The sequence below is a fragment of the Ahaetulla prasina genome, chromosome 3 (genome assembly GCF_028640845.1).
Source record: "Ahaetulla prasina isolate Xishuangbanna chromosome 3, ASM2864084v1, whole genome shotgun sequence".
In the NCBI taxonomy this organism is placed as follows: Eukaryota; Metazoa; Chordata; class Lepidosauria; order Squamata; family Colubridae; genus Ahaetulla; species Ahaetulla prasina.
The window spans coordinates 228,116,249-228,129,848 of NC_080541.1; the positions used below are offsets into that span (position 1 = coordinate 228,116,249).

The 13,600-nt window shown below is 45.5% G+C and overlaps 1 protein-coding gene across 1 annotated transcript; it reads right to left on the reverse strand.

The window, feature by feature from the left end:
* Positions 1–780: 780 nt before the first annotated feature.
* On the reverse strand, positions 781–10,683 carry NRSN2 (neurensin 2). The gene is made up of 2 exons (XM_058174657.1): positions 10,493–10,683; positions 781–1,336 (listed from the first exon to the last, which is right to left on the reverse strand). The coding sequence occupies exons 1-2, from the start codon at positions 10,679–10,681 to the stop codon at positions 950–952; spliced, it is 576 nt and encodes a 191-aa protein (XP_058030640.1). The 5' UTR covers positions 10,682–10,683; the 3' UTR covers positions 781–949.
* Between the last annotated feature and the right edge of the window lie 2,917 nt (positions 10,684–13,600).

The window sequence follows — 13,600 nt, forward strand, 5'->3', positions numbered from 1 at the left end:
AACGAGGCATGCCCAATTATGGCAAACTTTTTTTTGCCATGGCTGTTAAGCAAATCACCGCAGTTGTTAAATGAATCACACGGTCATTAAGCAAATCCAGCTTCCCCTATTGACTTTACTTGTCAGAAGCTGGATGGGAAGGTCGCACAGGGGGATCACATGACCTCTGGATTGCCGCAACCATCCTAAATACATGCCAATTGCCAAGCACCCGAATTTAGTTCATGTGACCATAAGGTCGTAAGGGTGAGGACGTCCCTAACACACTTTTTTCCAATGCCGTTGTAACTTGGAACGGTCGTTCAACGAGGATTACCTGTCTTGAACGGATCATCAACTCAGCTGTTAGCAGGCCTGAACTGGGAAAAAAAATGTTAAGGTCTGCTTGGGGGAGGGGGTTGGACTAGATGACCTACAGGGTCCCTTCCAACTGTTAATCTGTACCCAATCTTTATCCAGATCAGAATAATAGTATTTGAGTTTTTGCAACATGGGATTCTCCTCCAGGTTTCTTTCTGACTTTGGAAAATTTCTCTCTTTTTTTTTTACACATACAGAAACCGCACCAAATATCATGTCGCTTTCTCAAAGTCGGGTTCTCTTTTTTCCCTGCTAAGAGTTTCTGTCCGACTCCTCCTTGGTACGGAAGGTTCTGCTTACCTAAGGTGAAACAGAACCTCCAGGTTTAAGAGCAGTCTACCTGTGAGTTCTGCAGAGGCGAGGGGGGAGGGCAACTTTCCTCCTACCACAGATCCTCCAGGGAGGCTGTTAACGATGAAAACCAAGCATCTGTCTCTGGAGGTGGGAGACAGTTTTCCACCTGCGCGCAGCTGTGGATAGGAGGACTTCAACTCCCAGAATTCCCCAGGGGAATTCTGGGAGTTGAAGTCCACCGATTTTGAAAGTCGAGAAACTTCGGGCCTTAAGAGTACTTTTGGTGAATCTGAATTCACATCTCTCTTTTTGGCTGGATACCCTGCACCGAGGACACTTGGAAAGGGGCGGGGGCCGCTGAGACGATGGTACCCCACGGATGGGGACCATTCTCCTGCAAGATGGGAGAGAGCTGCTCTTCCTTGCCATCTTCGCCAATCCAGTTCCTTCTGCTCAACCTGGACAGTACAACCGAGGCTACCAACAGCACCCCAGCAACGGCGCACAGCACCACCCCGACGGCTCGGGAGATGCCCAGGGCACCGTTGTACTCTACGGCTCGCTGGTCCAGCACCACAAACTCGGTGTCACCGATGTCTTCCAACTTGGAGGGCAGGAGGGACCCCGTGGCTAGAGCCGCCAGGCCGGCCAGCAACAGCAGAGTCGCGGTTGAAAGAGTCACCTTGAAAGGAGAAGGCAGAGTGAGAGATAACGGTAGCATCCTTGCGCCCTAATTCCAAAGAACGCTTTCTGGTGGTCGTGGGTTGAGATTTTTAGAGGTAGTCCTCGACTTAACGACCACAACGGAGCACACGACATTTCCGTTGCTAAGCAAGACTGTGGTTACTAAGTGAGCCCTGCCCCCTTTTTTGCAACCTGCCTTGCCACGGTATTCTTCAGCCGATCACGGCAGTTGTGAAGTGAGCATTACGGTTGCTTGTCTGAAGGTCGAAAAAGGGGGTCCCAGAACCCTAGGATACAGCAACCGTCGTAAGTGTGAGTCAGTTGCCAAGCGCCTGAATTTTGATCGCGTGACCAGGAGGACGCTACAATGGTCGTTAAGTGTGGAAAACAATCAAAAGTCGCTTTTTTTCACTGCCGTTACAGCAGGGGTGTCCAAACTTGGTCCCTTTAAGACTTGTGGACTTCAAGTCCCAGAGTTCCTCAGCCAGCTTTGCTGGCTGAGGGACTCTGGGAGTTGAAGTCCAAAAGTCTTAAAGGGACCAAGTTTGGACACCCCTGCGTTACAGCTTTGAATGGTCTCTAAACCAGGGGTCTCCAACCTTGGTCCCTTTAAGACTTGTGGACTTCAAGTCCCAGAGTTCCTCAGCCAGCTTTGCTTGAGTCCAGTCCAGGGGTCTTCAACCTTGGCCACTTTAAGCCTGGAGGACTTCAACCCCCAGAATCCCCCAACCAGCAAAGCTTGAGTCTAGTCCAGAGGTCTCCAACCTTGGCCACCAACCCTGGACTAGACTCAAGCTTTGCTGGCTGAGGGACTCTGGGAGTTGAAGTCCACAAGTCTTAAAGGGACCAAGGTTGGAGACCCCTGCTCTAAACAAATGTTTAGAGCCTATGACACGCAGAACTTCTCTGCAGCCATGCCAGCTGCTGCCCCAGCCCAGCTCCACAGATCATGCGCATGCACCTCCTGCTGGCCATGTGTGTGTGTGGGGGGGTCGCATGCGGAGGACCCCTTGCATGAGCCCCTGTGCCCCATTTTGCGCCTGGAAAGCCTCCTGCACCAACCTGGAAGCCAAAACGAGGCACAGGGGGCAGGGGGCATGCATGGGGGGGGGCAAGGCACATGCGCAGGGGCATGCGCACATACATGGGGGTGGAGCGCGTGCCCCATTACATTTTGGGGTTCTGGCGTGTGCATATGCATTCGAGCGCACAATTTGGGTAAACCATCACTGGTTTAGGGCAGGGGTCTCCAACCTTGGCCACTTTAAGCCCGGAGGACTTCAACTCCCAGAATCCCCCAGCCAGCAAAGCTTGAGTCTAGTCCAGGGGTCTCCAACCTTGGCCACTTTAAGCCCGGAGGACTTCAACTCCCAGAATCCCCCAGCCAGCAAAGCTTGAGTCTAGTCCAGGGGTCTCCAACCTTGGCCACTTTAAGCCCGGAGGACTTCAACTCCCAGAATCCCCCAGCCAGCAAAGCTTGAGTCTAGTCCAGGGGTCTCCAACCTTGGCCACTTTAAGCCCGGAGGACTTCAACTCCCAGAATCCCCCAGCCAGCAAAGCTTGAGTCTAGTCCAGAGGTCTCCAACCTTGGCCACTTTAAGCCCGGAGGACTTCAACTCCCAGAATCCCCCAGCCAGCAAAGCTTGAGTCTAGTCCAGGGGTCTCCAACCTTGGCCACTTTAAGCCTGGAGGACTTCAACTCCCAGAATCCCCCAGCCAGCAAAGCTTGAGTCTAGTCCAGGGGTCTCCAACCTTGGCCACTTTAAGCCCGGAGGACTTCAGCTCCCAGAATCCCCCAGCCAGCAAAGCTTGAGTCTAGTCCAGAGGTCTCCAACCTTGGCCACTTTAAGCCCGGAGGACTTCAGCTCCCAGAATACCCCAGCCAGCAAAGCTTTGCTGGCTGGGGAATTCTGGGAGTTGAAGTCCTCCAGGCTTAAAGTGGCCAAGGTTGGGGACCCCTAGTTTAGGGGATTACCTGTACTAATAAGCTAATTTATCAAACTAGGCCTGACATTCTGGCTAAGCCCAAAATTAAATAAATCAACAAATGACTACTAAACGAGTTTAGTGTGTTGCATAAAAGCCGCTATTAATTCTTTCACTGTCCCAAAGGTGTTTTTTCAGGAGTCAACTGGACTTTCTTGTTTTTTCTTTGAAGATAAAACATAACATAAGAAGGGTTGGAAGGGACCTTAGAGGTCTTCTAGTCCAACCCCCTGCCCAGGCAGGAAACCCTACACCATCTCAGACAAATGGTTATCCAACATTTTCTTAAAAATTTCCAGTGTTGGAGCATTCTCAACTTCTGGAGGCAAGTCGTTCCATTTATTAATTGTTCTAACTGTCAGGAAATTTCTCCTTAGTTCTAAGTTGCTTCTTTCCTTGATCAGTTTCCACCCATTGCTTCTTGTCCTGCCTTCAGGTGCTTTGGAGAATAGCTTGACTCCCTCTTCTTTGTGGCAACCCCTGAGATATTGGAACACTGCTATAATGTCTCCTTTGGTCCTTCTTTTCATTAAACTAGGCATACCGAGTTTCACTTCTCATCCAAGAAGCTTCTTCAGCTGTGACAGAACAGTGGGGAATGGAAGGATTTATATCAGTGGTGGGTTTCAAATTTTTTTTACCATCGGCTCTGTGGGCGTGGCTTGGGGGGGGCGTGTCATGGCTTGGTGGGCGTGGCAGGAGAAGGATACTGCAAAATCCCCATTTCCTCCCGATTCAGCTGGGACTCAGGAGGCAGAGAACTACTCAAAATTTCTGCTACTGGTTCTCCAGAACTGGTCAGAACCTGCTGAAACCTTAAAGAGAATTTGTATAAGATGTTTTACAGGTGGCATCTACCCCCCGACAAGAATTGCTAGAATGTCTAAGGACAAATCTGAAAAATGTTGGAAATGTTATCAGATACCTGGATCATATTACCACATGATTGCAATAAATCACTAGAGATGTGTTATATTCCTTCTTGCTTCAAACGCTCTACCATCATCCCAGTGCCGAAGAAGCCCACCATCAAGGAACTGAATGACTACGGACCAGTTGCTCTAACATCTGTAGTCATGAAAACCTTTGAAAGGCTAGTGCTTTCCTACCTGAAATCCATCACGGATCCGCTGTTAGACCCCTTGCAATTTGCATACCGAGCAAATAGATCAACAGATGATGCTGTTAATATGGCTTTGCACTACATCCTACAACATCTTGAGTCTCCAAAGACCTATGCAAGGGTCCTTTTTGTAGACTTTAGTTCAGCATTCAATACCATCATTCCAGACATTCTTCTAACTAAGCTAAACCAGCTACAGGCTTGTAAGTGGATCACAAGCTTCCTAACAAACAGAAAGCAGCAGGTGAAGCTAAGCAAGATCACATCAAATACCTGTACAATTAGCACAGGGGCCCCCCAAGGCTGTGTGCTCTCCCCACTTCTCTTCTCTCTGTATACCAATGACTGCATCTCCAATGATCCATCTGTTAAGCTACTGAAGTTCGCAGATGACACAACAGTGATTGGTCTCATTCGAGACAATGACGAATCCGCATATAGACGAGAGGTCGAACGACTAGCCTTGTGGTGCAACCAAAACAATCTGGAACTGAACACACTCAAAACCGTAGAAATGGTGGTAGACTTTAGGAGAAACCCTTCCATACTTCCACCTCTCACAATACTTGACAACACAGTATCAACAGTAGAAACCTTCAAATTTCTAGGTTCTATCATATCGCAAGATCTCAAATGGACAGCTAACATCAAAAACATCATTAAAAAAGGACAACAAAGAATGTTCTTTCATCGCCAACTCAGTAAGCTCAAACTGCCCAAGGAGCTGCTGATCCAATTCTACAGAGGAATTATTGAGTCTGTCATTTGCACCTCTATAACTGTCTGGTTCGGTTCTGCAACCCAACAAGAAAAACACAGACTTCAGAGGATAATTAGAACTGCAGAAAAAATAATTGCTACCAACTTGCCTTCCATTGAGGACCTGTATACTGCACGAATCAAGAAGAGGGCCGTGAAAATATTTGCAGATCCCTCGCATCCTGGACATAAACTGTTTCAACTCCTACCCTCAAAACGACGCTATAGAGCACTGCACACCAGAACAACTAGACACAAGAACAGTTTTTTCCCGAAGGCCATCACTCTGCTAAACAAATAATTCCCTCAACACTGTCAAACTATTTACTAAATCTGCACTACTATTAATCTTCTCATAGTTCCCATCACCCATCTCTTTCCACTTATGACTGTATGACTATAACTTTATTGCTGACAATCCTTATGATTTATATTTATATTGACCATCATTTGTGTTGTAAATGTTGTATCTTGATGAACGTATCTTTTCTTTTATGTACACTGAGAGCATTTGCACCAAGACAAATTTCTTGTGTGTCCAATCACACTTAGCCAATAAAAAATTCTATTCTATTCTATTCTATGTGGTGGACGTGCATTGAAGCTAAAAGATATTGGACTAAAATACACAAATGATTAAAATGATTAAAAAGCATATTGACTTTAAGCCAGAAATCTTTCTGTTGGGAATTATACCAGAGATATATACTAGAGATATAAAATATTTGATTGTGTATACTGTATTATTACAGCAGCTAGGATTGTATTTGCAAAAAAATGGAAAAATGAAAAGTTACCTTTGCAAGATGAAATAATTAGAAAAATGTTGGAATGTGCAGAGATGAGTAAATTAACATTTGAAATTAGAGAACAAGAAGATAAACAATATTATAAAATATGGGATTTATTCTATAATTGGTTAAGTGGAAAGATACGTTAGGAAAAATGAGTATAAGATATATGTATGGAAGAGATGATTATTTTGTGAATGCACAGGAAGATATGTTAACACCCTTACAGCACGTTGTATTGGAATTGATTTGATGAGGGTTTTTTTAATTTTATGTTTAAAAATAAATTTAAATTTTTTTTTTAAAAAAAGAACCTGCTGAAACCCACCTCTGATTCATATCCCTTGCAGGCAGCTGGTCATTTGTCCAGTTGCCTCCTGAAAAAAGTACTTTTGGGACAACCATGACCTGGATGACTTGGAATCTCCATAGATTTTTAGCCATGCACTTTTCATATGAAGACCTTAGGAATGGCGTAGGGAGTAGGAATGGATTTCCAGAAGAAAAATTGCAGACTACGGGAACTATTTGCACCACTCAGGTGATCCTGAGGACACAGATAAACCTCCAAGTGGCCTCAACGACCCTCTAGAAGGATGCAAATGACCAGCTATCTGCAAGGAATTGTAAGAAGTATACCCCAAAAGGACAGTGCTAGAAAACCTCAGAAAACAGTGCCCTTCCCCTTTTAAGCAAACCCCAGGCAAAGCACCAGCTGAAAGGAACACTTAAGTTAACTCCCCAAGGTAAACCAAAACTCCCTTTTTCCTGCTTCCCTGATAGGATGAATCCTAGGACAGGAGAAACAAAAGACCAAGATTAATCCAGGAAAACAAAACCCAGGGCCAGGAATGCTCAAAGCTCAAAACTTTTCTTGCCTTCCTGAATTAAAGCAGGGGTCTCCAACCTTGGTCTAAGACTTGTGGACTGAGCCTCTGTGGCTCAGACTGGTAAGACAGTCTGTTATTAACACAGCTGCTTGCAATTACTGCAGGTTCTAGTCCCACCAGGCCCAAGGTTGACTCAGCCTTCCATCCTTTATAAGGTAGGTAAAATGAGGACCCAGATTGTTGGGGGCAATAAGTTGACTTTGTATATAAATATACAAATAGGATGAAGACTATTGCTAACATAGTGTAAGCCGCCCTGAGTCTTTGGAGAAGGGCGGGATATAAATGTAAATAAAAAAATAAAATAAAAAAAAACTCCCAGAGTCCCTCAGCCAGCAACTCTGGGAGTTGAAGTCCACAAGTCTTAAAGGGACCAAGGTTAGAGACCCCTGAATTAAAGGATCCCTTTTCTGGCAGCTGGCTTCCATGTCTATTTCTTCTCAGCATCGGTGACTGCTTCCGTGCTGGGAACGAACAAGGGAAATTTCTTCCATTCCCCACCGCCCCGTCAGAGCTGAAGAAGCTTCTCGGATGAGAAGTGAAACATCTTCAAAGGAAAAAAAGTCCACGAAAGTCCAGTTGCCTCCTGAAAAAAAAAGAACTTTGGGACAACCGTGATTTGTGGATGACGGAGAATCTCTACAAAATCTTTCAGTGAGCTGATTGGCTGAGTTGTGTGAATGCATGACTTGCTAGGGGGGGCGGGCGGGCAAGGCTGTATGCAGGAGTGGGCTCCTGCCAGTTGTAACAACTGGTTTGCCCAGAACCGAAAATGTGAGCGCTTACAGCGTAGAAAAACCGGCGATTATATAGCCTTGGTCGGAACAACCGGTTTGTCCAAACCGGTCCAAACCGGTAGCAACCCACCACTGTCTGTATGTGAAGAACCTGCCTTTCCATGCACGATCCTCTTCTCAGAAGCCTTCTTACCTTCCTACACTGAAATCAATCTTAGATAAAAGCATTTCGGGCTGGAGAATTCTGGGAGTTGAAGTCCAGTTGTCTTAAGCGGTCAAGGGGGGGCAATAATGACCTGAAGATCCACTCCTTGCCTGCAGGTGGCGCCAGAGCCATCCCAGAGGCTAACCAAAGGGGATTCCAGATGTGTCCTGAGCAGAAAGGGGAGGGGGCTGCAAATCAGCCCCCTTAACCCCCCTCCTCCAATTTCTCAAAAGTCCTATATAAACTTCCACCATATGTTTGCCAACAACTCAACATTCCCCCCCCCTCCGAGTCAGTAGTTTTCCCTCTTAGCTGCCTGACCTAAAACAGGGGGGGGGAGGGGTCTCCAAACTTGGCCACTTTAACCCAAAGGTGCTTTTTCAAGAGGCAACTGGACTTTTATATTTTTTCCTTTTGAAGACGTTTCGCTTCTCATCCAAAAAGCTTCTTCAGTTCTGACTGGATGGTGGGGAAGGGAAGGATTTCTACTCCTTGCAGGCAGCTGGTCATTTGCAGCCTTTTAGAGCAGGGGTGTCAAACTCAAGGCCTGCGGGCCACATGTGGCCCACGGGGTGCTTAGATCTGGCTCACGGGGCCAGCCGGGAAATAAGAAAGAACTGTGCCTCTGCCAGCAAAAACAGGGAGGGGTCCTGTTTTAGCTGGCGGAGAGCTAGCAGAACAAAACTTAAAAACAAAACCAAAGGAGAAAAGTTTCCCCTTTTGCTTTTGAGCATCCAAGAAGGGACAGGAAAGGAGAAAGGGAAAGAGGAAAGGCGAAGAAACAGAAGGAAAGATGGGAAGGGAGCAAGGGAAGAGGGGAAGAAAGAATGAAGAGGGAAGGAAGGAAAGAAGGGGAGGGAGGTTGGATGGATGGAAGGAAGGAAGGAAGGAAGGAAGGAAGGAAGGAAGGAAGGAAGGAAGGGGATGGAGGTTGGATGGATGGATGGAAGGAAGGAAGGAAGGGAGGAGGGAGGAGGTTGGATGGATGGATGGAAGGAAGGAAGGAAGGGAGAGAGGAGGGAAGGAAGGGAGGGAGGAAGGGAGGGAGGGAGGAAGAAAGGGAGGGAGGGAGGGAGGGAGGGAGGTTGGAAGGAAGGAAGGAAGGAAGGAGGAGGTTGGATGGATGGATGGAAGGAAGGAAGGAAGGAAGGAAGGAGGGAGGTTGGATGGATGGAAGGAAGGAAGGAAGGAAGGAAGGAAGGAAGGTAGAAAGAAGATGGAGGTTGGAAGGAAGGAAGGGGAGGGAGGTTGGATGGATGGATGGAAGGAAGGAAGAAAGGAAGGAAGGGGAGGGAGTTTGGAAGGAAGGAAGGAAGATTATAATGAGAGGAAGGGAGGGTCTGAGGGATGTCCTGCCTTAGCACTTGGCCACTACAGGTGCCCACACACAAGTCCCCTGTTATGCATGCCCCCCCCCCCGGCCACACCTCCCCCGCCCTCTGAGGTCAAACACAACCCTGTTACGGACTATAATGAAATCGAGTCTTAACACCCCTGTTTTAGAGGGTCGTTGAAGCACTTGGAGGTTTATCTGTGTCCTCAGAGTCACCCGGGCGGTGCAAATGTGGCCACTGTAAGACTTGTGGACTTCAACTCCCAGAATTCCTCTGCCAGCCACAAGTCTGCTGAAGTCCGCAAGTCTTAAAGTGGCCAAATTTGGAGACCCCCTCCCCTGACCTAGAGAATAGGGTACAGACAGTGGTGGTATTCAGCCAGTTCGCACCACTTCGGGAGAACCAGTTGTTAATTTTCTGAGCAGTTTGTTGAGCTGGTTGTTGGAAGAAATCATTAGGGCACAGAACCGGCTGTTAAATTATTTGAATCCCACCACTGGGTACAGAGCTAAGCTGGAGGAGTGGGGTACAGGCCACCAAGGACCCATTATGGATCCTTTTTTTAAAAATTGTATTGTAAGATAGCCAGGATTCCTTTGTACAGTGACGTAAAATGCTCCCAGTTCGGACTGGATTGCCCAATCCGGTAGCGATGGCGGCGGGTGGTTCGGAGAACCGGTAGCAAAAATCTCTGCCCCACCCCCAACATGCCCAGCTGAGCCACGCGATCATCAGAGGTGTTTTTTTTTTTTACTTTTAAAAGCATTTTTTCTTCGCCCCAAAAAATGCTTAAAAAGTTAAGGGAAAAAAAATGCCTCTGATGATCGTGCGGCTCAGCTGGGATCATCAGAACCCTTTAAAAGCATTTTTTCTACAACCTCTTCTGCCAAAGAGATTGTAAAAAAAAAATGCTTTTAAAAGGTTCTGGCGATCAGGCAACTCAGCTGGGATCATCAGAACCTTTTAAAAGCTTTTTTTTTCCCTCTGGCGATCCCAGCCGAGTTGCCTGATCATCACAGGCTTTTAAAAGCATTTTTTCTACAACTTTTTCGGCCAAAGAGGTTGTAGAAAAAAATGCTTTTAAAAGTAAAAAAAAAAAAAAATTGGCCACGCCCACCCAGTCACATTTCCCCGCCCCCCACCAAGCCACGCCCACAGAACCGGTAGTAACAAATTTTACATTTCCACCCCTGGGCAAGACGTTCTATAAATTTAATAAATAAAATAATCTCCCCACTCGCAATCTGAGCGTTGGTGGGAAGGCCCTCTGTATGTGCTCAGAGAACGGGCCACAAAGCAAGGTTTCTAGCTCCTGGTTGAAGCTCTCACCTTCCAGAAGACTGGTTTCCAGCCACCCTTGGCAGGAGACGTAGCAGCGTCTTCAAAACTCTCCTCCGAATGGATGCCAGTGCAATCCTCATAGAACAGGTGCAGATACGAACGGACGCCATACCATTTGCCCTGTTCCATGTTTGGACCCCGCTGGCAGCCACACACGTGCTCTCCGGCCGCGGCCATCAGTCCTGCAGGGCGCAAGTGGACAAATCAGACTGGATTACACAGAATTATAGGCAGTCCTTGATTTACGACCACCACCGAGTCCAAAAATTGCTGCTGCCAAGCGAGAAAGTTAAATGAGTTTCCCCTCCCCCGCCATTTTATGACCATTCTTGCCACAGTCGTTAAGTGAATCACCGCCGTTAGTTAGTAACACGGTTGTTAAGTGAATCTGGTTGGTTTTTGGCACCTTCTAGGTTGCCAAAAATATATCCAAATTTAAACCCCAATTGTTGGAAATGTGGACAAAAGCAAGGTTGATTGATTGTAGAAAATATGACTTCAGTAACAGAGTTGTTAATATGTTCTGTCTCCTTCCCCACTTCGGAGTAACGAGCTGGCCTTCAGCCAGTGGATTCACGGCTCTTATCAGTCCTGGCAGAGAAATCGCAGCTGCCTGCCAAAGTTCAAACCAAATGACTCACGTAGCAAGACTTTCAGCTCTTTTTGAAATGGTTCAGCTAAACTTTTGCTTCCCGTGGAGTGAGAGCAGTCCCAAAGCTCCTTATATATCCTGTGGGCTGGGGCTCCTGCCCCACCCTTCCCTTTGATGACACCGCCTCTCTAATCTTCTGAAGCGCGGGTCAAGCCAAGCTTGATTATTATTATTATCAGCTGGGTCTGAAGGCGTAGCCTGGGGAAGGGAGGAATCAGGGGATGACGGCCACATTACGTCCTCCGACTGGTCTGGTTCTGGCTCCTGGAGCTGAGCCAAAGGAATCGGTGCTCCCAAGGTAAGCCTTACCGGCCCTTCCCCCTCACTCTCGGAGTCACTTTCGGGCATGGGGCCAGGTTCGGGGGCTGGAGTCACAACATAATACCTGGAATGCACTACCTGACTCCGTGGTCTCATCCCAAATCCCCAAAACTTTAACCTAAGACTGTCTACTGCTGACTTCACCCCATTCCTAAGAGGGGTGTGTAAGGGGCGTGCATAAGAGCACCAGCGTGCCCACCGTCCCTGTCCTAATGTTCCCTTTGGTTGCATTCATTTTGTGTGGTTATTTCATGCTTATACTTATATATATATTGTTGTGTTTGACAAAATAAATAAATAAATGAAAAGGTACCTTCTTCCATACATGGTGGTTATGCTCCGAAACAAAAAAATAATGGATGAAAATACATAGTTGGATACAAGAAGTAACAGGCTTCCAAATAGAATATACACCAGAACTCTTTCTTTTAGGAATAATGAAAAGGAAAGATGAAAAAAAAAACATATATTATTCTATGTATGTCAACGGCGGCAAGATTGGCATTTGCGCAATGTTGGAGAAGCTCCAATATACCCTCTGAAAATTTAATAATTAGAAAAGTATTGGATTGCGCTGAGATGGACAAAATGACACTGGAATTAAAAGGACTAAGGAATTCGAATTTTTACATAATATGGGAGAATAGAATAGAATAGAATTCTTTTATTGGCCAAGTGTGATTGGACACACAAGGAATTTGTCTTGGTGCATATGCTCTCAGTGTACATAAAAGAAAAGATACCTTCATCAAGGTACAACACTTACAACACAAATGATGGTATATATATATATATATATATATATATATATATATATATATATATATATATATATATATATATATATATATATGGCTTAAATTTTAAATTTTTAGATGAATTTTAAGGGTTTTTAGATTTTACTATGTTTTAAATTTTCGGCCAATTTTATAATAAGTTTTTTAATTGTTTATTTTAATTGTACATTGCTATTGTTTTTACTGTGGTTGTGAACCACCCTGAGTCCTTTGGGAGAAGGGCGGTATAAAAATCTAATAAATAATAAAAATTAAAAAAAATAATATCAATATAAATCATAAGGATTGCCAGCAACAAAGTTACAGCCATACAGTCATAAGTGGAAAGAGATTGGTGATGAGAACGATGAGAAGATTAATAGTAGTGCAGATTTAGTAAATAGTTTAACAGTGTTGAGGGAATTATTTGTTTAGCAGAGTGATGGCCTTCGGGAAAAAACTGTTCTTGTGTCTAGTTGTTCTGGTGTGCAGGGTTTTTTTAAAAAAAATTTTATTTGCATTTATATCCCGCCCTTCTCCGAAGACTCAGGGTGGCTTACACTATGTTAGCAATAGTCTTCATCCTATTTGTATATTTATATACAAAGTCAACTTATTGCCCCCAACAATCTGGGTCCTCATTTTACCTACCTTATAAAGGACGGAAGGCTGAGTCAACCTTGGGCCTGGTGGGACTAGAACCTGCAGTAATTGCAAGCAGCTGCTGTTAATAACAGACTGTCTTAGCAGTCTGAGCCATAGAGATCCTATAGCGTCGTTTTGAGGGTAGGAGTTGAAACAGTTTATGTCCTGGATGTGAGGGAAATGGTATCATTGGATCGAAATTAGAAAAAAAGGGGAAATAACAGATAGTAGATTTAGTAATATTGTATAGAGTATAAGAGAGCACTATTTGATGATAAGTAAATGATCACAGTCCAAAAGTTTCGGACCTCAGGGACCACTAAATTCATAAATTCCCGAAGACCACTAATATGAATTTTTAAAAAAGATAAATAGTATTTAGTGCAATATAAAAAATGCAAATAATTTTTCTGCGGACCCCCAAAATTTTCTCGCAGACCACCATTGTTCCACGGACCAGTGGTTGGTGACCACTGGACTAGAAGACCTCCAAGGGCCCTTCCAGCTCTTGTTATTCAGTAATTCTGTAAGGGTCTCCTGCTTGAGCAAGGGGCTGGACTAGAAGACCTCTAAGGACCCTTCCAACTCTGTAATTCTGTAATAAGGGTCTCCTGCTTGAGCAAGGGGTTGGACTAGAAGACCTCCAAGGGACCTTCCAACTCTGTAATTCTGTAAGGGTCTCCTGCTTGAGTAAGGGGTCGG